We start from the raw sequence: 24,378 nt of genomic DNA, 5'->3' as shown, positions 1-24,378 counted from the left end.
GATAACACAACACGAGTAAGAAGATAGAGAAGGAAAGAGAAGAAAAGGAGATAAGAGGAGATAAGGGTGGACGGAAAAAGAGAGTTGGAAAGGAGGGATAACAAACAATGGTTAAGAAAAGAAAGAAGAAAGGAGAGAGAGAGAGAGAGAGAGAGAGAGAGAGAGAGAGAGAGAGAGAGAGAGAGAGAGAGAGAGAGAGAGAGAGAGAGAGAGAGAGACGTTCTTACTTTTTTCTTTCCCTTCATTTCTTTATTTCATACCCCGTACTTTGTTACATTCTACTCCTTCCTACTCTTCTTCGTTTGTTCTTGTTTTATCCTTTACTTCTCCTTCACTCTCTTTGTCCTTGTTATTCATTTTCCTCTTCTTCTTGTTTCCCGGTTTGTTTTCTCCTCTCTTTGTTTTTCTTCTTTTTCTTGCTCCTCACTGTCCTTTCTCTTAATTCTTCTTTCTTTACTTCTTCCTCCTTTCTTATTCCTTTCCTCTTCTCTTGTTCCGTCTTTATTTCACTTCTATGCTTCTCCTTTTCTTTTTACTTCATTCATATTATTTTGTCTTTTCTTTTTCTCATATTTCTTCATTTTGTTTCCTTTTCTTCTCTTGTTCCTCTTTTTCCTGATGTCATATTCCCTGTTACACTTACCTAACCGCTTCTTCTTTATCATTTTATCTTTTCCTCTCTCTCTCTCTCTCTCTCTCTCTCTCTCTCTCTCTCTCTCTCTCTCTCTCTCTCTCCATATTCCTCACATTTTTACTCCAATATTTTCTTCTTGTCTTTTCATTCTTTAAATTTATCTTCTCGTTCCTTCTTTCTATATTTATTTTCATGTTTCTTCGTTTATTTTTTCCTTCTTCCATCTTGTTCCTTCCTTTTTTTATCTCATATTCCTCACATCTTATCTTCATCAATTCTTTCTTCTCAATTTCTCTTTCTAAGTCTTTAAATTTACCTTCTCGTTTCTCATTCCTTCTCCGTTTCTCACTCATCACTCTTTTTTTTTTTTTTCTCTTTAGTTCCTCGACTTCTATCATTTCACATCTTTTCTTCATTAATTCTCTTTCTTAACTTCTCTATCCATGGTCTTTTAAATTTATCTTCTCGTTTCTCGTTTCTACTTCGTTTATCAATCATTCTTTTTTTTTCATTTCCTCGACTTCTATCATTTCACATCATTACTTCACCCATTCGTTCTCTTAAATTCTCTATCCATTGTCCCTAAATTCATCTAGTTTTGTTTTTTTTTCCTTTCTTCTCCGTTTCTTACTCGTATCCTTTTTTTTTTTTTTTTCTTCTTCTATGCATATTTCGTCGTCTTTTACTATTCCTCACATCTTCATTTCATTAATTCTTTCTTCCTTAACTTCTCTCTTTATTGTCTCTAAATTCATCCTCCCCTAGTTTCTTCCTCCTCCTTCTCTCACTTCACCTCAGTTATTTTTCTACATTTCCTGGAGTTTTATTTTCCCCATCGCGTGGTATGGCTTCTTCCCGCACATCACGAGACAACGCTACAATAGAGTCTCAAAACGTACCTCAAAAAGTATCTACGTTCCCTTCACCCCATCTAAAAAGAAAATGGGGAAAAAAGGAAAAAAAAAAAAGTAAAGCCGCTGAATCTTCCCTTTCACGCCCTTCAGAGCTTGGTACAAAAAGTCTTAATCATTACACCACTCTCTTCCTTCTCCGTTTTCTCCTTTTTTTTTTCCATTTTCTTCGACATCGGCTTATTCGAGGAGAGAAGCTTGTGGGAGGCTACATCTATACTGTGAGTATGAGAGTAAGGGAGGATAATGAAGGGTGTTTCTACGGCTAAGTGTGGGCTGAGACTGACGGCCATACTCAGAAACGCCTTGCTTTCTCACTATATGGCAATTTTTCAAGTCCCCATAGATAACTAGTAGGGTTTTTTTTTTAAGACAATTTTTTTTATAAGGTAGAAAGAAACTTGCTAAACTCCATAACTATAACTATAAAAATGCCTTCAAACGCACGAGTATTTTCAGAGAGAGCAAAGCGTTTCTGAATAAGGCTCTGAGTTGAAGGTGGCAAGGGGCTGAAAGGGGCTGTGTGTGAAGCAGCAAAGGAGATAAACGCAGCTGGGGAAAAAAAAAAAAAAAAAAAAAAAAGCTAAGTGTTTATGGGAGGAGAGACTAAAATAAATTCATAAATGTGTGGGAAGCAGGAAAAGGTGATAAAAAAGAGGAAAAAAAAGAGAGAAAAAGGAATTGTACTTGGTTTATAAGACGAGAGGACTAAAATAAATCAATTAATGTGTGGGAAGCAGGAAGTCAAAAAAGAGATAGAGAAAAAAAAAAAAAAGACTATTGTTTTTCTGGAAGGGTGGGACTAAAATAAATCAATAAATGTGTGGAAGCAGCAGAAATAAAAAAAAAAGAAAGAAAAAGAGAAAAAAAAAAAGGACTGTATTCGGTTGATGGGAGAGGAACTAAAATTAATAAATAAATGTGTATGGGAAGCAGGGAAATGTCGAGAGAGAGAGAGAGAGAGAGATAGAGATAGAGATAGAGAGAGAGAGAGAGAGAGAGAGAGAGAGAGAGAGAGAGAGAGAGGAGGAGGAGGAGGAGGAGGAGGAGGGACAGAAAACACGTGGGAGAAGAGACGAAAGATGGGAAATGATGAAAGGAGAGGATAAAAGGAAGGAACAAGACAGGATAATGAGAAGGAGACGTGAGTGGAAAGATGAAAATACATGCAAGAGAGAGAGAGAGAGAGAGAGAGAGAGAGAGAGAGAGAGAGAGAGAGAGAGAGAGAGAGAGAGAGAGAGAGAGAGAGAGAGAGAGAGAGAGAGAGAGAGAGAGAGAGAGAGGTGGTCTGATTAGTAAAGGCGTTTTTGTATACATCAATCACACTTTAGAGGGAGATGATGATTGATTGGTGAACAGTAAGTGAATCTGAGAGAGAGAGAGAGAGAGAGAGAGAGAGAGAGAGAGAGAGAGAGAGAGAGAGAGAGAGAGAGAGAGAGAGAGAGAGAGAGAGAGAGAGAGAGAGAGAGAGAGAGGGAAGGAAGACAAAGATAGAAGAGTCAATTAAAGAAAAAGAGGAGGAGGAGGAAGAGGAGGAGGAGGAGGAGGAGGAGGAGGAGGAGGAGGAGGAGGAGGAGGAGGAGGAGGAGGAAATAAATAGAAAAGGGAACATGTGAGAAAGAACGAAGGAAGGAAGGAATTAAAGAATAGATAATGGGAGGGAGAAAGAGGAAGAGAAAGAGAGGAGGAAAAATGAGAAAGATAGAGAGAGAAGGAGGGAAGGAAAGAAAATGACTTATGGGAAGGAAAAAGAGAGGAAAAGAGTGAGGGAGAGGGAGAGGAGGAAAAAAAATGAGATACAGAGAGAGTGAGGGAGAGGGAGAAGAGGAAAAATGTGATGAGACAGAGAGAGAGAGAGAGAGAGAGAGAGAGAGAGAGAGAGAGAGAGAGAGAGAGAGAGAGAGAGAGAGAGAGAGAGAGAGAGAGAAGGGATGAAAGGGAGGTGAAGGGAGTAAGGCAAATAAAAGGAAGGGAAATAGAAGAAAGGAACGATAAAAGACTGGAAATAAAGAAGGAAGGAAAAGGAATAAGATGAACTATGAAAGAAAAACGGAAAAGGAAAAGAATAACAACACGAGACAAGAAATAAAAAACAAAAAGAAATGGAAATGAAAGAAGAGAAAGAAGGATAATTAATGAGACAAGAACACGAAACGAGAATAAGATGAAAAAGCGAAAAAAAAAAAGTTATAACGAAGGAATGTCTGGAGAGAGAGAGAGAGAGAGAGAGAGAGAGAGAGAGAGAGAGAGAGAGAGAGAGAGAGAGAGAGAGAGAGAGAGAGAGAGAGAGAGAGAGAGAGAGAGAGAGAGACGATGTGACGAAACGAAGCGAAGGAGAGAAGAGAAGGAAGGAAAGAAGGAAGAAAGGAACAAGAAGGGATATAAGAAATAAAGAAAAGGAGGAAGGAGGAAGGAGGAAGAAAGGAAGGAAGGAAGGAAGGAGGGAAGGAAGGAAGGAACACAAAGAGGAATGAGGAATGAGGCAGGAGAGATGGAAGTAACAGAAGGAAGGAAGGAAGGAAGGAAAGGAGGAAAGAAATTGATAAGTGAAAAAAAAATACAAAGGAGAATATGGGAGAGAAGAAAAAGGAAGGAAGGAAGGAAGGAAGGAAAGAAAGAAAAAAAGGAAAAAGAAAGAAAAAGAAAGAAAAGAAAGGAAGAGAAAGAAAGAAAGAAAGAAAGAAAGAAAGAAAGGAAGGAAGGAAGGAAGGAAGGAAGGAAGGAAGGAAGGAAGGAAGGAAGGAAGGAAGGAAGGAAGGAAGGAAGGAAGGAAGGAAGGAGGGGACGGGAAGGAGGAACTCAGCGTAATACAAAACACTAATGGGTTCAAACTATATAGATGGACTCAAAAAGAATTAAAGGGAGCGAAAAATGACACAGCCAACCCATTTCTTTTACCAGAGAGAGAGAGAGAGAGAGAGAGAGAGAGAGAGAGAGAGAGAGAGAGAGAGAGAGAGAGAGAGAGAGAGAGAGAGAGTTATCAATTAAGAGACGTAATTTTTTCTCCACTAGACTAACAGACTAACAAAGATAAGAACGGTAGTGGTGGTGGTGGCGGTGGTGGTGGTGGTGGTGGTGGTGGTGCTGGTGGTGGTGGTGGTGGTGGTGGTGGTAATAGAGATAAGAGGAGAAAGAGAAAGGGGAAAAGTAGAGGAGGAGGAGGAGGAGGAGGAGGAGGAGGAGGAGGAGGAGGAGGAGGAGGAGGAGGAGGAGGAGGAGGAGGAGGAGGAGGAGGAGATGTAAGCATTGCAAACCTTCAGGTGAGGGATTAATTACCTCCGTGGCCTGGCGGTGATGAGGTGTCAGCGCCAGGTGCCCCCGCCCCCCGTTGTTCCCAATTAAGTCAAGGTGAAAACAGGTAATTGGACATGTGGCCTTCCTCCCCTTCCTCCTTCCCTCTCCTCTCTCTCTCTCTCTCTCTCTCTCTCTCTCTCTCTCTCTCTCTCTCTCTCTCTCTCTCTCTCTCATTTTCTCTTTTCTTCTTTAATTTCTTCTTTTCTTCATTATCCTTCTCTCCTTCCTTCTTTTTCTTCCTCCTCCTCGTCAATTCTTCTTTTCTCCTTCTCTCCATCTCTCCTCACGTCTTACCCTCCTTCACATCTATTATTCTCCCTCTATCCTTCCTTCTTTCTCTCTCACCTTTACGTCTATTCTTCGTCTTTTCTCCCTCTCTCCTTCCTTCTTTCTCTCTCTCTCTCTCTCTCTCCTTCCTTCTTTCTCTCATTTTTCTATTCTTCCTCCTTCTTTCCTTTCTCCTTTTCTCCTGCAATCTTCAGCGTCTTTTCCGTCTTTCTCTCCTCCTTAGTATTTCCCTCCATCTCTCAATAGGCGTGTTTCCCTCCGTCCCTCACTCCCTCCTTCTCTCTCCTTTCATGTTACCTCCCCCTCCCTTTAATTTCCCTCCCATTACCTCCTCCCCTTCCCTCCTCCATTACCTGAACACCTTCCTAGCACAGTATTATAATTAGCTCTTCTACCTCACACCTCTCTCTCTCTCTCTCTCTCTCTCTCTCTCTCTCTCTCTCTCTCTCTCTCTCACGAAGTTGTAATCACCACCTTTATTATTGTTGTTGTTGTTGTTGTTGTTGTTGTTGTGGTGGTGGTGGTGGTGGTGGTGGTGGTGGTGGTGGTGGTGGTGGTGGTGGTTACTGTTGTCATTGAGTGAACACGTGACTCAAAAGCACCTGGTCAGTATTGAGTGGCCTTTAAATTCAGAACACCTGTTGATTTCATCCTTCCCTCTTGACACCTGTGGCTCTCTAACTCCCCCCCCCCACACACACACACACAGGCGGCATATACCAGGAGGAAACATGAGACCACCCCCACCACCACTACTACCACTACTACTTTTACTACTACTACTACTACTACTACCAACTAACATCAAAAGTGAAACTGCGAATCTAATATACAGTAAACACTTAACACAGCTACTTCAATATAACGAGGAGGAGGAGGAGGAGGAGGAGGAGGAGGAGGAGGAGGAGGAGGAGGAGGAGGAGGAGGAGGAGGAGGAGGAGGAGGAGGAGGAGGAGGAGGAGGAGGAGGAAGAGGAAGAGGAAGAGGAAGAGGAAGAGGAAGAGGAGACGAAGAGGAAGAGGAAGAGGAGAAGGAGAAGGAGACGAATGAAGAAGAGAAACAAATGATAACAGGTCTCTCTCTCTCTCTCTCTCTCTCTCTTATATACCCAGCCACGAGAGAAAAATGCACTTCAAATCTTTCTCCACCACCACCACCATCACCATCCCTCATACCCCTCCATAAATAGTCATCAGATACGCACCATCATCTTTTTCTCGACACCTTCAGCTCATCAAACACCGGTGCTTTCTTTACAAACGACTGAACACGGACTATGAGAGGACAGGGAGAGTTGGGAGGGACTGGGACGAGCTGAGAGAGGTTGGGAGGAACTGGATAGAGTTAGAAGAGTGTTTGGGAGAGACTGGGAAGAGCTGGGAGTGACTGGGAGGAACTGGGAGAGATTAGAAGGTGCTGGTAGAGTAATGGAAAGGTTAGGTTAGGTTGTGAGGAACTGAGAGAGACTGTGAGAGGTTGGGAGGGAATAGGAGGTATTGGGAGAGACTGGGAGGAGCTGGGAGAGGTTGGGAGAAACTGAAAAGAGTTAGAACAGGTTGGGAGGAACTGGGAGTGACTGGGAGAGGTTGGGAGGGACTGGACAGAGCTAGAAGAGGTTGGGAGGGACTGAAAAGGACTGGAAGGAGCTGGGAGAGGTTGGAAGGTGCTGGTAAGGTACTGGATAAGTTGAGAGAGGTTAGGAGGGACTGAGAAAGACTGTGAGAGGCTGAGAGGAATTGGGAGTGAGCTAGGAGAGGTTGGGAGGGACTGAAAAGATCTAGAAGAGGTTGGGAGGAACTGGGAGGAACTGGCAGGAGCTGGGAGAGGTTAGAAGGGGCTAGAAGACTGACGGAAAGGTTGAGAGGGGTTGAGAGAGACTGGGAGGAACTGGGATGGGTTGGAAAGGGCTGGATGAGTGACGGGAGGGTTTGGAGAGAATGGGAGGGACAAGGAGGGACTGGGAGAGGTTGGGAGGGACAGGAAGAGGTTCGGAAAAGCTGGGAGGGATTGTGAAGGACTGAAAGAGGTTAAAAAAGACTGGAAAGGATTGGGAGGGACTGTGAGAGGTTGGAAGGGTTTAGTAGAGCTATAAAAAATACTAAAAGGGGCTGGGAGGGGCTGGGAGGGGCTGGGAGGGAGTCACCATCGTCACCACACATAGACGAGGCTGCCTGGTGCTTCTCACTCGCCCACACAGCAAAAGAAGTCTCATTAAAAGGTCATACATTCATTTTTCCCCTCCATAACTTCCACTGCAAAGTTTTCCTGTCGATTTCCTGCCTCACGTGGGCGAAGCAGAGGAACAGAACCGCTAGCAAACACTGGCTGAAATGCATCTTTTGCCGCGCCTGTCCTCACTTCCCTCTCCTCTCCTCTCCTCCCTCTCCTCCCCTCCCTTCACCTCACCTCTCCTCTCATTCGTGTGCGTGTGCGTGTGTGTGTGTGTGTGTGCGTGTGCGTGTGCGTGTGCGTGCTATCTCATACTCATTGTCAGGAGGAAATAAAGGGATAATGATATGACTAACAGAAAAACAACAACAAAAAAAGAAAAATAATACTAATCAATGCAATAATTATCGAAGCTTTTCTTTTTTTCTCAGTCTTTATTTCATCCATTAATCAATTCATCGCGACATTTCTATACAAAAGCACACTATTATAATTTTTAAGTTCATATATATGCTCTCTCTCTCTCTCTCTCTCTCTCTCTCTCTCTCTCTCTCTCTCTCTCTCTCTCTCACCATGGTTTAAATCCCTCTTATTTAATCCATCAATCAATCCATTTCTATACAAAACACAACATAATTCTCTCTCTCTCTCTCTCTCTCTCTCTCTCTCTCTCTCATATCAGCATTCCCCCACACCGGTGCCAAGATACAAGGCCCGTCTTATCCTAGAAAGCCGTGGTGTGTGCCCTCGTTCCCAGCCCCGCGACGCCCCTCAAGGCACACCACCACTAATCCCGCCGTGTCACGCTGCCTCGCCTTCCTTTGACACAAGCTAATCCGCGACAAGGAAGGGAAAAAATGTTAAATGAACGGAACTTTTCAACATGTCCTCCTCCTCTCTCTCTCTCTCTCTCTCTCTCTCTCTGGTTCGTTCGTTAGTTCGTTATATTCTATGCTTTTCCTAACTAGTCCTCTTCTTTCTTCTTCTTCTCCTCCTCCTCCTCCTCCTCCTCTTCCTCTTCCTCTTCCTCTTCCTCTTCCTCCTCCTCCTCCTCCTTCTTTTCCTCTTCCTTCTTCTTTCCAGCTTGTTATTTTCTATGTTCCCTGACACTTTTCCCTCCTCCCCCTCCTCCTCTTCCTCTATAATATTTTCTCGTACCTTCCTCCTCCTCCTCCTCCTCCTCCTCTATAATTCTCTCTCGCACCCTCTCCTCCTCCTCCTCCTCCATCTTTATTTTCGCAACCTTACATATGTCACCCACCTCTTCCTACTCCATTTCCTCTTCCTCTTCCTCTTCCTACTTCATCATCTCCTCCTCCTCCTCCTCCTCTTCCTCAAACATATCAATCACCACTATAGTTACACCACCTCCTCCTTTTCCTCCTCCTCCTTCTCCTCCTCCTCCTCTTCCTTCCTCATCACACTTCTCTCCCCTGCACAGCGACCACCACCACCACCACCACTCACACTCCCCCTCTCTCTCTCCCTCCACGTCGCTTCTCTTCCCATTTTCTATTTGTCACGCGTAGAAAATGGAGAGACGCGGGAAATTTAACACCTTTCAGAGAGAAGCACACACGCAGTTTTGTTTACTCTCTCTCTCTCTCTCTCTCTCTCTCTCTCTCTCTCTCTCTCTTGGTAATAGGTACAGTCTCGTGATTACTTTTTGGTGTGTTTCGTTTCTTTTTTCGAGAGTTCACGTGTGCTGGGGAAGTTTTCGTATTTTTCTTCTTTCCTTTTCGTGTTTGTGTTTTTTTTTTTTCTTCTTCTTTCGGGGACTTGGTGGTGGTGGTGGTAGTGGTGGTGGTGCAGAAGAATTAGGATGCGTGTATGTAAGTTAGGTTAGGTTAGGATTTGGATAGGTTTGGTTTGAGTTTGGTTTCGTTAGGTTGGGTTGGGTTGGTTGGGTTTGGTACACGAAACACAATACACGGAATTTAGAATGAAAGAATATAAACATCAACTCTCTTCTTTCAAATCTTCCAACAGCCGTACTTAAAACAAACAGGAAAAAAAAAAAAATCAAGACAAGAAATAAAAAAAAAAAAGGTAGGTTAAGAATGAAATAATATACATCAACTCTCTTCAGAAGCCTCCACACTTACCTAGCGGAGAAGATGGTGGCGAGGGCGTTGAAGCAGCCGTCAGCCACCTCAGGCGCCGCGGTGTAGCATCTGTCCACCACCCAGTCCAGCACCGCCCCTGAGTCCGGGTTGAACTCCAGCAGCAGCACGATGGTCTCCTGGGCCAGGGCGTAGATCTGGCCGGGGCAGGGTAAGGGAAAGGGAAGGGTCAGTGGTGGTGGTGGTGGTGGTGGTGGTGGTGAGGTGAAAAGTTTTGATGGGGTGAGGAAAATATATGTGTGTGTGTGTGTGTGTGTGTGTGTGTGTGTGTGTGTGTGTGTGTGTGTGTGTGTGTGTGTGTGTGTGTGTGTGTGTTTACTACTACTACTACTACTACTACTACTACTACTACTACTACTACTACTACTACTACTATTATTACCACTACTACTACTACTAACAAATACTAACTAATAATTACATAAAAATCACTACTTTTCTTTATATAATACTAAAACTACAAGTAGCTACTGCTACTATAACATTACTAATACCATCTTTTAAAGAAAATACTACTAATAATAATAATAATAATAATAATAATAATAATAATAATAATAATAAATGAATAAAGAAATACATAAATAATAATAATATAACGAAACAATACCTACACAATCTTTAAATAACAACTACAACTACTACTACTACTACTATAACTACCACCACTAATACTACCATTATTATCACTAAGACTGATAGCAATACCGCGACTAACAATAATAATAATAATAATAATAATAATAATAATAATAATAATAATAATAATAATAATAATAATAATAATAATAATAATAATAATAATAATAATAATAATAATAATAATAATAATAATAATAATCACTGCCATTAACAACTAATTACCACAATGAACAATACACGCATTTCTTCTTTTCTCTGAGGATTAACAGCGATAATTGGCAGAAAACACAGCCATTTCTAAAACACAAAGCACTCAATCAGCCTCTCTCTCTCTCTCTCTCTCTCTCTCTCTCTCTAAGAGAGAGAGAGAGAGAGAGAGAGAGAGAGAGAGAGAGAGAGAGAGAGAGAGAGAGAGAGAGAGAGGGGGGGGAGGGTCTTGCTACATAATCATAGAGAAGACTGGTATTTTCGAATTTCGACAAAGAAGTGTTGGAAATATGATAGTATGACAGGAGCTTAATATTCTCTCTCTCTCTCTCTCTCTCTCTCTCTCTCTGAAGATGACGATATTAAAGAAAAATTATCACGAAAATAATAACTATAAACAGCTTTTCATTTATCAATCTAATAATAATAATAATAATAATAATAATAATAATAATAATAATAAATAAAATAACTTCTAACACACACTCAAACACACACACACACACACACACACACACGAGGGTTTATCCAACACAACACAACACAACACAGGAGTTAGCTAGCAACTACACAACACTGCACGCCACACAGCATCATCACAGCAAAACGAGGGTCGCTTCTCATGCTGGCAACGGTGACACCCGCAATCCGAAACTTCTGCCCCACCTCCACTAGTTTCAATAGGCCCTAATTGAAGTGACGCGGGTTTCTAAAGTTGGGTTCACATGTGTCAATATGCGACTGAAATTGCAAATCGGTAAAGTTTCCGACTGAAAATGTAGTGCCCAGATGTAGAGAAGATGGTGGAGCTCGTGAAGAGAAAAAAAAAATCTGGGACCATAAAAATTTATAGCTAAAGCAAAAAAAAAAAAAAAAGCTTACGCAAATCTGCCTTCTATGACATGGCTGCCACTCACCAAGAACCGTTTCCTTCTATTTTTTGTTCTTCTTACGAAGAATATAAGGCCAGCCAAGAGCAACCAAAAAAAAAAAAAAAAAAAAAGGCCCACTTGAGTGCTGGTTCTCTAAAAGATAAGTAAAGAGTTTGCCAAAATTAGGGAGCAAATGTCTTGATACCTCCCTCTTAAAAGAAGACAAGTCGTAGGAAAACGGAAATACCGAAGCAGGGGGGAATTCCAGAGTTTACCAGAGAAAGGTATGAATGATTGAGAGTAGATACTGGTTAACTCTTGCGATAGCGAGTTGGACAGAATAGGGATGAGAGGAAGAAGAAAGTCTTGTGGTAATTACCATGATCAGTAGAGCAGTTAGCATGAAAATAGCGATAAAAGACAGAGATGCAACATTTCGGCTGTGAGAAAGAGGCTGACGACAGTCAGGGTACATAGTGTTGTTGGAGGTGAGGATTGAATACTTGTGATGATTTAATCTGATCGTCACTGGAGGAATACATTTTGTTGGGTAGATGTTTGTTTATGTTCACTTCCCGCCAGCCAGCCAATACTTTCCAGTCGTTATGTGTGAACGTGTTCCAACTAGATGGACTCTGTCGATACTTCTAATGACTTGCAATTTCAGTCGCATATTGACACGTGTGAACCCGCCTGTTTGTTTTTTTTTTTTTTAATGGTTGCAGACTGATTAACAGTTTTTTTTATATTATCAACAGGATAAACGCTTTCAATAACCTGTCTATTGTTTCTGTGGCCTTGGAAAATAGTCGTGGTGGGAGAGCAGTGTTTCTGAATATATGCCTGTAATGCACTCACTCCCCCCCCCTCCCAGCCCTCCTCATCCCTGCCACGCTATTTCACCACATGCACCAGTCTAGTCACACAGGTCACCACAAGCCAAGGCATGTTAGGTCATTAGAGGAGTCTTCATATTTACAAACTCAAATACTGGTCGTTCTGCATTTTTCTTTTCTTTTCGTTTAGTTCCAATCGTAATGCATGCTTTGTTTTCTATTGGTATTCTCAACTAAAAATGTTTGGTTGTTAGATAATCTATTTGTAGTTTATATCCGTGTACTATTCTAGGTTCCGATTTTTTTTTTTTTTTTTTTTCAATTTCATATATCTTTCATTACTTGTTGATCTTTTCACCATATTTGTTATTTTATTTTCAACACAGACGTTCAAGGAAAATAAAAATGGCAGAACTAAGGACACCAAAACTCCATGGTAAATACTACCCACTCACGAAAGACTAACAAAAACTCATTACAAAGATTTGATAGTTATTCTTTGCTCACATTCCTACATGCAGCACCATCACCATCACCACCACCATCACCACCACGCCATGATTGCTTCCCTTCAACTCTCACAATCAACCTTTATCACTGCATCATTTCAGTCATTGATCGAAGGATGAAAGGTACATTAATTATACCCACATCCCCTAAACTCAACTCTTTCTTTTATGTCTATTAATCTCCTCCTTTTCTCTTTCTTCCCCCTCATTTTTTTTATTCACCTAATTTTCTCTCCTTCCCTCATTTTTCTCTCTTTCCTTTCCTCATCCTTATTTTCTATTCACCTCCTTTTCCCTCTTTCCCTCCCCTCTCCCCTCCTTTTCTTTCCTCTCCTTTCTCTTCCCATTCCCTCCTCTCTTACTCATTCTCTACGTAACTCTCTGACTGTCACTTAATCAGCCGTCCAGTTAATGAGTGAACCCAAGCTTTATCATAAATTTATCCTCAATAATAAGTAAGAATTAAAGGACAACACACACAACACACACAACACAACACAACACACACACACACACACACACACATAGACACACCAGCACTCCCTACACAGACAGACAGACAGACACACATGCAAGCACACAGCAGAAGAGGGAGTGTGCATGTGTGCATTCTACTCACCTTTTTCTTAACCTACAGTGAGAGGCAGCGAGCAGGGAAGACACAGAGAGACAGAGTCAACACCGCGTAATATGGAGGCACAGCAGGACCCTCACCCAACACCCCACTACGCTCACCCCTGCCTGAGCTGCCATACACCCCACCGACACCCCTGTGCTGAGGTGCCTATAGGTGGGTCAGTGGTGCTGTCTTTCTTTCCACAAGGCACACAACACAATATAGATGGTGAATCATGTTTCTTAACCTTTTCACTTTCATGTGCAAGATTTCATAGCACTAGGGATAATGTGTGAACTCTTCAGCACCACTTACTAGAAAGAAGGGTTTAAAATTTTTTGAATTTTTAGGTGATATTGCAAGTTGTAGTGGCTGTAGAACTAGAAAAGATGTATCAGAGTGGTAAATAATTATAATAATTGAGAAATTATGTGCCAAATAGCAGTGAAAGGGTTGTAAATTATTCCTGAATTGAAAAAAATTTGTGATCAACCTTATTTTTTTTTTAAGAGTAAACTTGAGAGATTCTTATTCATAAATACAAACTCTGGATTCTTGAATTATGAAAACTATAACACTATTCTATATTACTTCAAAATTTTGTAAATTTGAATATGTATTTGTAGATTTGAAATCCACCTAAACTTCTTGTGTTGTGGTTCCTGTGTTGTCTTGAAAACTTCACAATTCTTTTATGTTCCTCATCTTTATTTTGCCAATCTGCCACACATCTCTACTCTTTGTCCAAATTGCATTCTACTTTGTGCCTTGTGCTCATGAGACACATTTTCTAGACCAATTATTAATACAATTTTATTCTCTTCTTGTGTCCATTAACACTTTCACTGACACAACACTGACACCAGCAGTGACAAGAATAGGCCACTATTTTCTCAAGGCAGTGTGGATAAGATATATCCTGTGATAAAGAGCATCACACACTACAGATGGCCTGACCTGGGGTATTAAGGAAGGCTCCACTATACCAATACACCTCACACAAGAATATCAATGGAAATTACTGAAAAATGAGAAGATTTAAGAAAGATTGCCTACTGTCCTGTTCTGATATACCAAAGAACTAAACCTTCAAATTTCTTGACTCTGATGACAAAAGGCTGAGGCTGAGAGGAGCTACTGAGATTCAAGGGAAAAAACTGAGGATTCAAGACTGAGAAGGAAAAACTCTACATCACAACAGCAACCGAGATTGTGGTGATGACACGGGACAAGATCTGCCTCCCTGCCACCACCACACTTGCCACATCCAATTCACTTCATCATCACCACCACTATCACTTATTACTCTCAAATATCACCACCACAACCATCTCCCTCTCCATCATCATCACCACAAGTACCACTCCAGCTCATCCCTCTCATGCATCTGTCACCACCTCAATGACCACCTCAATTATCATTACCATCTACACCACCACCACCACCACCACCACTGCACCATGCAATACTCATAGAAAGAAGTCTGTTAAAGAAATATTTCATCTTAGCTCTGGAACAAAAGTTGCTTGTCATTCGTGTTTCAATTAACTTTCAATACTGAATCTTCACTTCCACATCAAAACTCTGCAACCAAGATTCATCACCAGTGGTCACGATCTTGAGGAATCAAGTCACCACAGCTGTACTGGCCTAGGTATCTCCTGTACATTCTCAAGGCGTTGCAGTCTGACCATACATTTCACTGCCACCTCTGCACACGTCTGCACAGCGAGTGGAGAATCAAACCCAGTCACAAATTTATCAAAAAAAAAAGAAAAAGAAATTCCATGATTATACTGCCAACTTGGTCAATAATATTTTAACTTTTAACTCAATGACAGCCAAAACAAGCATAAAGTCCAACCATCTTTAAACTGATCCTATTATGAGATCCCACGGCATCAATGGTCAAAGCTGTTGATTCTGTGAAAAATAAGATCCAATACTTTTTAACAGACCTCAAACTATCACCACTATCACACCACACCACCTCCACCACCACCACAAGACAGCACTCCCAAAACAACACAACCACAAGCATGTACGTAACTGCTCTTCAATCACTAACACAAAAATCCAGACCCTTCCATTCCTTACTCAACCACAAAGACCAGGCAATCATCACCACTACCCCAACCACAACCATGACTACCTCACATCATCACACAAACCACAACACTACTCTCTCTCACTCTCAATCTCACTCTCACTCTCTCTCTCTCTCTCTCTCTCTCTCTCTCCTTTTCATCATGGGAGCCGAGGAGAGCATCAAGCCACTGGTACACGGGCGCCTCGTCTGCCAGGAGCTGTGGGTCAAAGGCAGGGCCACAGCACAACACTGAGCTGGCCGCCTGCACAGCACACAATTCAAACTCTGAGGGTTGTGCCACACTTCCACCGCTGCTGCTGCTGCCACTGCGTCCTGTGTCTCCCGCCTGTGAAATGATAGGAGGAAGGATGGGAAGCAAGAGGTGGAAGGGAGAAAGGTAGAAAGGAAGGAAAGATAAAAGATGATAAAAATTTCAATACACCACAAAAATTAAATATCTAGTATCACTGAAGTATGTACAGTATATCAACACTACACAGGCAACACACGCACACACACTTACCTTGAAGCCAAAAGGAACACCAAAAATGCCACTCCATGAGGTAAACAGGTAGAAGAGAGACTTGCGTAGAGAGCGTGGCAACAAGGTCTGTCTCTGCTCCACTGGTGGGGAGAGATAGAGCAGGAAGCATGACACTAGTAGCACAGTGGAGGTAAAAATGACAGAAACTAATATGCAAAGGAAACATAACTCAAAATATTATAAAATGTTGTGCATCCCTGTCACTGTCATGTATAAGTAAGGCTTTTTGTCATATATCAGTAAAATGAATTACATGCATTTCTAGCCTAACCCTTTATTTCCTCACTCATATCTTCATCATTTATCTCACCTCTACAATAATTGAAACCATGTACATGTAGTTGTGTAGTCATAAATACTCATTTTATTTTATTTTCATAATCTCCTTCCTTCTGCACTACCACAAATCTCACCACAACACTTGGAAAGCCAACAAGTGACAGACATAGCAGTGAAGAGCAGGACAACTTACAAGAAAAAGTGGCAATGAGCTTGCGGACAAACTCGCAAAAGTGTGTCTTGATCTGCAGGAGTGTGTTGTCCTTGTCGGTCTCCCCCTCCAGGTACTGCCTTGCCCCTTCCACATACTCCAGGTAACGCTTCCTCAGGGCCCCCGTGTCCCCCTCCAGCACCCTCTCACTGTGTGCATAATACATTAATTACCCTCCATCAGAAGTTTTGTAAGAAATGGTTGGATAATTTCACACTGTACAAACTTTTAAACGTCTCAGTCTATTGGCATTTTTTTCCCTGATCTTAGTAGTACAAAAGTTAAAATAAATATGAAAAACAAGGTGACAGTAAGCTTTACCTGAGAGGGAAAGTGCCCTGTTCAGCGATCATCTGGAACAGCTTCACCAGGGTGAGGCGCAACGCATCTCGCCGCCGCCGCCGCCGCATGTTCTCCTGCTTGCGGTCAATACTCTCACGGATGTATGGGAAGATCTCCTCCATCAGATCACTGTGGGTTATCAAGTCATCTCTCTCTCTCTCTCTCTCATATTCCTCTCATTTTTTTTCCATCACTGTATTTACTATCAACATATTTAAAAATCCTGTCTTGCTTTCTCCTATTCCTTTGTTTCCAGACTTATTTGACAAACTTCAAAAGCATCCCTTCCTTGCCTCCCTCAGATCCTTCACCTTTCCTTTCCTTTTTAAAGCACCAAAGCACCCTTCCTGTCTTCCTTCAGATTCCTCTCCTGTACAAAAACAATTTTTTTTATTTATCTATCTTAAAACTCTTAATTTCCCATCTTCCCTCCACCAGTCTATCAATTACACCTCTGGCTATTACACTCTTACTTTCCTACCAAACACCCACAACCCCATGCAACACAACATTTAGTCACCAAAGAACTTTGCAACAAACATTTACCATCATTTCCACAAAGTTTCTCTCTCACTACTACAATTATAAAATATTCCCTGACAACTACTTCTCTCTTCTGAATACACTTAAAAGCCTCCTCCACTGCCCTCTCCCCTTCATACCTTAAAGCAATGTGGTTGATCTTCCCGAGAGCAAGAGTGACGGCCTCCCTCATGTCCGTGGCGTCACAACGCAGCAAGGGCACCAGCAGCTTGTACAGGCATGTGGGAGAGACTGAGTAGCCTGGGTACGGGCGCTCTCCACCTCGATCTCCACCCCCTCCTGCTCCACTGTCTGGTGATGACCTGGGTGTGGTGATGGGATAGTGAGAAAGGCTGAGATGGACTGATACACCAATGTTGGACTGTATGATAAATTAATATAAAAAAACAGGAGGTAACAAGAGGAAGGCATGTAAATGACAATACTTATAAAACAAAACTAAATTCTGAAGAAATACATCAACAATGAAAATAACAAATAAAATAACAGTGATACATGCCTCAATGAGAAATAAAGAAGGAAACAAAGGATGAGACAAAGAGGAAAACATGTGAACAACAAAAGAAATACTGATAAAAAGAAACTAAAATATGAAGAGGTAAATTAATAATGAAAATAAGCACATTAAGTAAAAAAAAATTAAAATCACAAAATAGAGACAATACCAGTCCTGAAGTATCACAACAAAGCAACAAAATATAAAAACATAAATAGTTGAATAGAGAAAACACTAAAGCACAAACATATTAATAAATACACAAATAAACAAATCATACACACAGGTAATCAACAACAACAAAACGATATCAAATAACAGAATTTTAACCTCTTCAATACCATGAGATGTTTTAATATTCATTGTGCTTACTATTCAGTGATTTTATACAGCTTCAGAAACTTATGTGGGGATTAAAATAGTGAAGATTCTGGCTCCATAGACCCTTCCTAATAGAAATAAAATTGTCTAATCATTCCAAAAAATCATGGTAAAAATGCGTCCCAGTACTGAAGGGGTTAAAAATCACACCAGAAAACAACAAATACCAAAAGATTAAGTAAAATAAACCAACAAAAATAAAAAGACACTGAAAAGTAAACATATTGACAAAAACACAAACATGGCAAACAAAATAATGATAAAAAAGTAAAAAGAAAGTCAACTACCACAAATAAAACAAAACACACACACACCTACACACACCAATAACAACATAAAAGACAACTTCCATAACTCAGATAAAAAAGAAAAAACACACACACACACACACACAAATACAACAATAAAACAAACAAATAAACAAAAGCATCCGTAAACACCACCACCAGCACCACCACCCACCCTAAACTGATGTCAGGGGAGGCACACCGCACGATGGGGGTCTTGGTGATGGCCGGCACAACTCGACACGCCAACACCACATAGTTGCGCCAGAGGTTCATGTAGACGTCGCGTTCACTGATGGGCTTCTTGACCTGCGTGGCGCTACGGAGCAGAGAAGCGCGGTTGTCGTTGGGAGGCCTGGCCGGGAGGAAGGAAGGAAGGCGCTTGTGTCTGTCGCTTGTCTGCTGAGGCGAAGTGTGGCTACATGCAAGGCAGCAGTGGGGAGGAGGGGCAAGGCAGGGAGATAGGATAGGATAGAAAGAGAGAGGAGAGGCAGAGAAGGAATGAGGAAGGGGAGTAAGGAAGGAAAGGTAAGATAGGACAGTATAGGATAGAATAAAAAAAAAAAAAAAAATAGGTGGGAGGAGAGGCATGGAAGGAGTGGGAAAGGGGAGAAGTAGGGAAGAGTAACATAAAGACAGGATAGGATAGAAAGGGAGAGGAGAGGCAGGGAAGGAATGGAGAAGAAAAGAAGTAGGGAAGGAGTGGTGACGATAAGGTAGAAGAGGAGAGGAGAGGAGAGGAAAGGAAGACAGAAAAGAGAGGAGAAGAGGAGGAAAACACCAAGAGAGAGAACAGGTGGAAAGACACAAGAGGTGAAGGAGGGAGGAAAAACTAGGAAAGGAAGAACCAGGAGAGGAAAGAAGAGGGCAAGAAAGATAGAGCAGATAAAAAAAGCAGGAAAAGACAAAAGGAGGAATAAAACAATACGGATAACAGATCAGCATTAGGAGATAGAGGAACAGGAGGAAGAGAGAAAAAACGCACAAGAAAAAAGATGATAAACAATAGCCAATCAACCAATCAAGAGGAGTGAGATATAAGAAAAGAAAAATTAGAATCAAGAATTAACACACACACAGGAAGGTAAGGAAGGAAAAGATACAGGACAGAAAAAGATCAGTACAAAGCACATACATCGGCAGTACATGAAGACAAAGCATTAGGAGCATACAAAAATAGCAGATGTTTATGGCACATACTTGGGAGGATGGAAATGGCTCCAGATGAATAAACAACAACAAAAGCTCAAGATAATATATAATAAATCAAAATAAAGGGCAATCAAAGCATATTTGTTAAAAAAATAAAGAAATAAAGAAAAAGAGATGGCAATGACAGCTTATCATGAGTATATAAAGATTACATGTAAGAAAAAAAATTAACTAGCAATCAAAAAGCAAGTAGAGAGATGATGCTAACAGCAAGTATACTTAAGCTTCAGTACGGGGAGAGGGAGGTAACCAACTGGGAATCAAAAAGCAGATAGGCACTTGTCCTGTGTGACTCTGGTGGTGTGATAAGCAGAGGGGTGAGGGGTGAGGGGGTGCTCTGTTCTGTAGTACTGGTGTGGGTGGTGTGAGGTGTTGTGGGGATAGCTAGACAGGTGGGGGAGGGAGAGACTATATGGGGTGGAATAGGTAACTGACAGTACTGTTGAATTAAACAGAATTGGATAGTGGTATATAAATAAATTCTTACTCTATTTACAAGCTACACTATATCTAACTGACTACTTCCTGCACTGTACCTCTGGTAATTCAGTAATAATAGTAAGGGAAACACAAAATTGCCCAGGGTGATGCAAAATGTTATGTACAAGAAACATGGGCACATCCTACACTAAAGTTAGGAACATAAAGGTGGCTTGAAAAAGTTAAGCTTTAGGGCCATGAGTGAGTGGCAGAGACTCAGGTGATGCAACACAACACAACATACAGGAAACTAAAACTAAAGGGACTCAATGAAACAAACTCAGGAGCCATGACTCAAGATAGTGAGTGTCTGCAGTCCTGAGGCAGAAACAGGTTAGGGTCTAGGGTCTCACGTTGGGTCCACCAAGGAGTAGAGGGAGGTGGCACGGGTGTACACGATGGGCCAGGCGTGGCTCACGGCTTGGGGACAGTCGGTGAGCACTCGGCCAGGCACCACAAAGCCACAGAGCACCAGCGCCCACACATCCTCACTCACTAGATGCTGCTGACTCACACTCTTCATGCCGCTCTCCTCCACAAACCCTGAAAGGAGTGCAGATGGTGATCCTCTATGTAAGTGTTAAGGCAACAGTAAACACAATCTAAAAGGCGACAAACAGTAAACACAATCTAAAGAAAGGAGAGTATTGGTCAGGATAACAGTTAATACAACCTAGAGAAAGGATATTGTTACTCACTGATATCTTATCCTGCCAACTTATCCTTCTACTACTTTTGTCATTACTAATATTTCACCATGATGTGGAAAAATACACACCCACTTTGGAAGAAGGTTTAAGGACATGACATTCTCAGTACATTGAAGATCTGTGCTAAACAAAAACATACAAACAAATGAAAGACCCTGATAACAAACACAATGAGAGGAGAGATGGCAGTCAGGGATAAGAAACACAATATCACCAAACTCCTTATTACACTCAGATCACTATAAATACAAGTAAATAAAACAGCCAGCAACCTTCCCCTACTAGCTTACCTCCAGTCCAGACAGAGGAGCTGCGGTCAGCCAGCCACTGGAGGTCAATGCTGGTGGTGGCGGCAATTGCTGACCGCTCTCCTGGGGGCAACAAGGTCAGCACCCCCTCCACCACAACGCCACACCACCTGCACCACACACACACAGGACGAGTTAAAGTCACGAGTGGAAAGAATAGGGTGAGAATGTTCCATATCTTATTGTTCACCTATAAATTACTTTAGCTTAATGGCGCGCGTACGCACGCACGCACGCACGCACGCACGCACGCACGCACGCACGCGCGCACACACACACACACACACACACACATACACACACACATACACTGCACCATGGAAGACAAGGCAAAACACACACACACACACACACACACACACACACACACACACACACACACACACACACACACACACACACACACACACACACACACCGCTTTGAAGCTACGCTATTTGTCGAGTGGTTTAAAGTTACCTACATGTCACCATGATACCCAGTTTCTAGGTGGTTACACCAAAGATGCGCTTGGGTGTTGATATGGGCCCTTACATGGGCACCACTATAAATGAAGTTGCCTGCGCCACTAATGGGCGAAAGCTTAACTGCGTTTCCCATATATACTCTTCAAGTAAGCTTACAGGTGCTATAGGCTATAATGTAAAAAAAATAATTAATTAATCAAAAAATTAAAAAAATAAAAAACGCGCGCGAATACACACACACACACACACACACACACACACACACACACACACACACACACACACACACATCACATCACATCACATCATATCACATCACATCACATAGGATCGGTCGCTACGAGCTCTTTCCGTAAGGGAAAGGCTGGCTGGGTAACCAATAGACGACCGTGGTGAATAACACATACACATCACATCACATCACATCAATCACACACACACACACACACACACGAACGCGCACGCACGCACGCACACACACACACACACACACACACACACACACACACACACACACACGCACGGGTGGAGATATTTGGGTGTGTCTCCTTTCACGTGTAGCCCCTGTTCACCTAGCAGTGAGTAGGTACGGGATGTAAATCGAGGAGTTGTGACCTTGTTGTCCCAGTGTGTGGTGTGTGCCTGGTCTCAGGCCTATCCAAAGCGGAAATAATGAGCTCTGAGCTCGCTCCGTAGGGTAACGTCTGGCTGTTTCGTAAGAGACTGCAGCAGATCAAACAGTGAAACACACACACACACACACACACACACACACACACACACACACACACACACACACACACACACACTAATAACAATGTATAAGATAGTAAATGATATTGAAAAGATAGACAAGGAAGACCTGGTGCTGTTGACAGAAGATGGAAGGACAAGAGGACATGAAAAGAAGATCAGTGTGAGAAGGATATTGGAAAATAGTTTTCCACACAGAACGGTGGAAAAATGGAATGCATTGGATAATGAAGTTGTTACAGCACATAATCTGCATGACTTTAAGGAAAAATTAGATAAATGGAGATATGGAGACAGGACACTATGAGCCCCACTCGAACCCAGTACAATAAAACTAGGTAAATACACACACATCACATTACATCATATCACCACACACACACACACACACACACACACACACACACACACACACACAGCCACCCACCAATCCTCACAACCTCGGGCCGGGCGCCAGCAGGTATCGTTCTGGGTTCAGCTGGGATGCTCCCCTTTTAATATGGAAAGACAAGGCAACGCGCGCGCACACACACACACACACACACACACACACACACACACACACACACACACACACACACACACACACACACACACACACACTCGGGCCGGGAGTTGGGCGGGGTTCTTAGTCCAGGCAGGAGGGGCTCCCCCCTTGATGACGTCACACATATACGTTAACGTAAATCATTTTGAAAATGAGGATTCCCAAAAGGGCAGCTGGAAACGAATGCCACAAAAATTCTGACTTGTTATCAATTGAAACTAATTTCTAAAATATAAAATTATTGCCGAACTGAGGAATAAAAAGAATATTTTTAAAAACATATTAAATAAAGTGTTAGAACTTTGACTTGCTTAGAAACAATTCCAAAGCCCACCAGTTTCATTCAACAGGATCGATAACGTCTTCTAAAAATTATGACTATCATTTCAATACATCAAAACCTGGCAACAAGCCGAATTAGAAAAATAAATATATTAGAATTGACGTGTTTTACAATATTAACAGCACTACAAATCACTCTTAAGGTCCACGTATTTAATTCATCAGGAACCCTGCACACTTTTTCCATCATAAACTATTCTTTGAAAACACAAACACTTCGCTAAAACCTCAAATAAAAAATCACTAATAGCGGGGGCAAAAATTTTCAGGTATTTTCACCCTCATATTTAAGCCCTAAACACACTCTAAATCACCGTGTTTCACTCAACTCAAGCATGGAAAACACGTAAAACATAACGAACTATCATAAGAAACCCTTACAAGGCACTTCTGACTCGAAATAAATGAAATGAGACAAATATGTATATAATCGTGGAAGTCAATGATCTGTGACCGGCAAAGCATTTGGGGTGATGACGTCACAGCACAGAGTCCCGGCCTGCTTCCCCTCACTGAGCCTCCATAACAAGTAATTCAGACAATTGCAGATATATTTCAACAACTGACATGAAAAATTATGGCTATGGATCCACTCTGTGATCTATCAGTTATGTAATGAGTGAGAGATGAGGCAGATAATAGCTGAGAGAGAGGCAGCGGGGCAGATTGGTTTGTTGACGTGTATCGAAGGCTTACATTATTGTTTGTTTTAACAATCTGCAGGTGTTGGTTCACTGATATGTTGTCCCGGAGGTTACCAACGTTAGGTTATGACATGGCAGCACAGTGAAATGATGAGTTACACCAATATATTACTTACGTTAGCCAAAGACTGTTTGGTGGCAGCTCTCCGTGTCACTAGCAGGCACCCACTCACACACCGCTGTCCGCTTTTGTCCTCAGCAATGTACAAATAGTTACCCTCTGATTACTGAGAGGCTACAGACACTGTTCTATTCGTTTCTATCACTATAACCAGTAACTTCGTCTTCACCTCTCTCACCGCCAGCGCTTTGTTTTGCCACGCTGCGCTGGGTGGCCAGTGCAGCAGAGGCTGCAGCAGAAGCTAAATTCATGAACAGGTCGTGGGAACACGCAACCAATTTGTACGGGACGCGTTCGGCAATAATATTAAGATTAATTTGCCAGATTCAACACGTTTACAATAATATCTTTACATATGTATATATATGATATATCAGCAAATAGGTACACAGTAGCTACACTCACGTATGTATTTACCTATTTGTGTATTACAGGGCCCGAGCTAAGCTCTCTGTGGCCTG

General features: G+C 42.0%; 1 protein-coding gene across 9 annotated transcripts in view; it reads right to left on the bottom strand.

The window, feature by feature from the left end:
• Positions 1-24,378, bottom strand: part of LOC123501163 (protein furry-like) — a 102,812-nt gene that overhangs the window by 59,867 nt on the left and 18,567 nt on the right. For 7 of the 9 annotated variants that reach the window (XM_045249797.1, XM_045249796.1, XM_045249789.1 and 4 more), the window contains 10 exons: positions 20,966-21,093; positions 20,319-20,508; positions 18,449-18,628; positions 17,229-17,411; positions 16,546-16,695; positions 16,207-16,373; positions 15,714-15,814; positions 15,342-15,536; positions 13,105-13,116; positions 9,402-9,556 (listed from right to left, as the gene is read on the bottom strand). In XM_045249797.1, the coding sequence (XP_045105732.1) occupies positions 9,402-9,556; positions 13,105-13,116; positions 15,342-15,536; positions 15,714-15,814; positions 16,207-16,373; positions 16,546-16,695; positions 17,229-17,411; positions 18,449-18,628; positions 20,319-20,508; positions 20,966-21,093 (1,461 nt within the window). The remainder of the gene's footprint in view (positions 1-9,401; positions 9,557-13,104; positions 13,117-15,341; positions 15,537-15,713; positions 15,815-16,206; positions 16,374-16,545; positions 16,696-17,228; positions 17,412-18,448; positions 18,629-20,318; positions 20,509-20,965; positions 21,094-24,378) is intronic. The other 2 variants (XM_045249794.1, XM_045249792.1) reach the window with 2 other exon arrangements.

This window comes from Portunus trituberculatus, chromosome 9, assembly GCF_017591435.1.
Source record: "Portunus trituberculatus isolate SZX2019 chromosome 9, ASM1759143v1, whole genome shotgun sequence".
Classification (NCBI taxonomy): Eukaryota; Metazoa; Arthropoda; class Malacostraca; order Decapoda; family Portunidae; genus Portunus; species Portunus trituberculatus.
The sequence above is the reverse complement of the archived record's forward strand: the minus strand, read 5'-3'. Positions and strand labels throughout refer to the sequence as shown.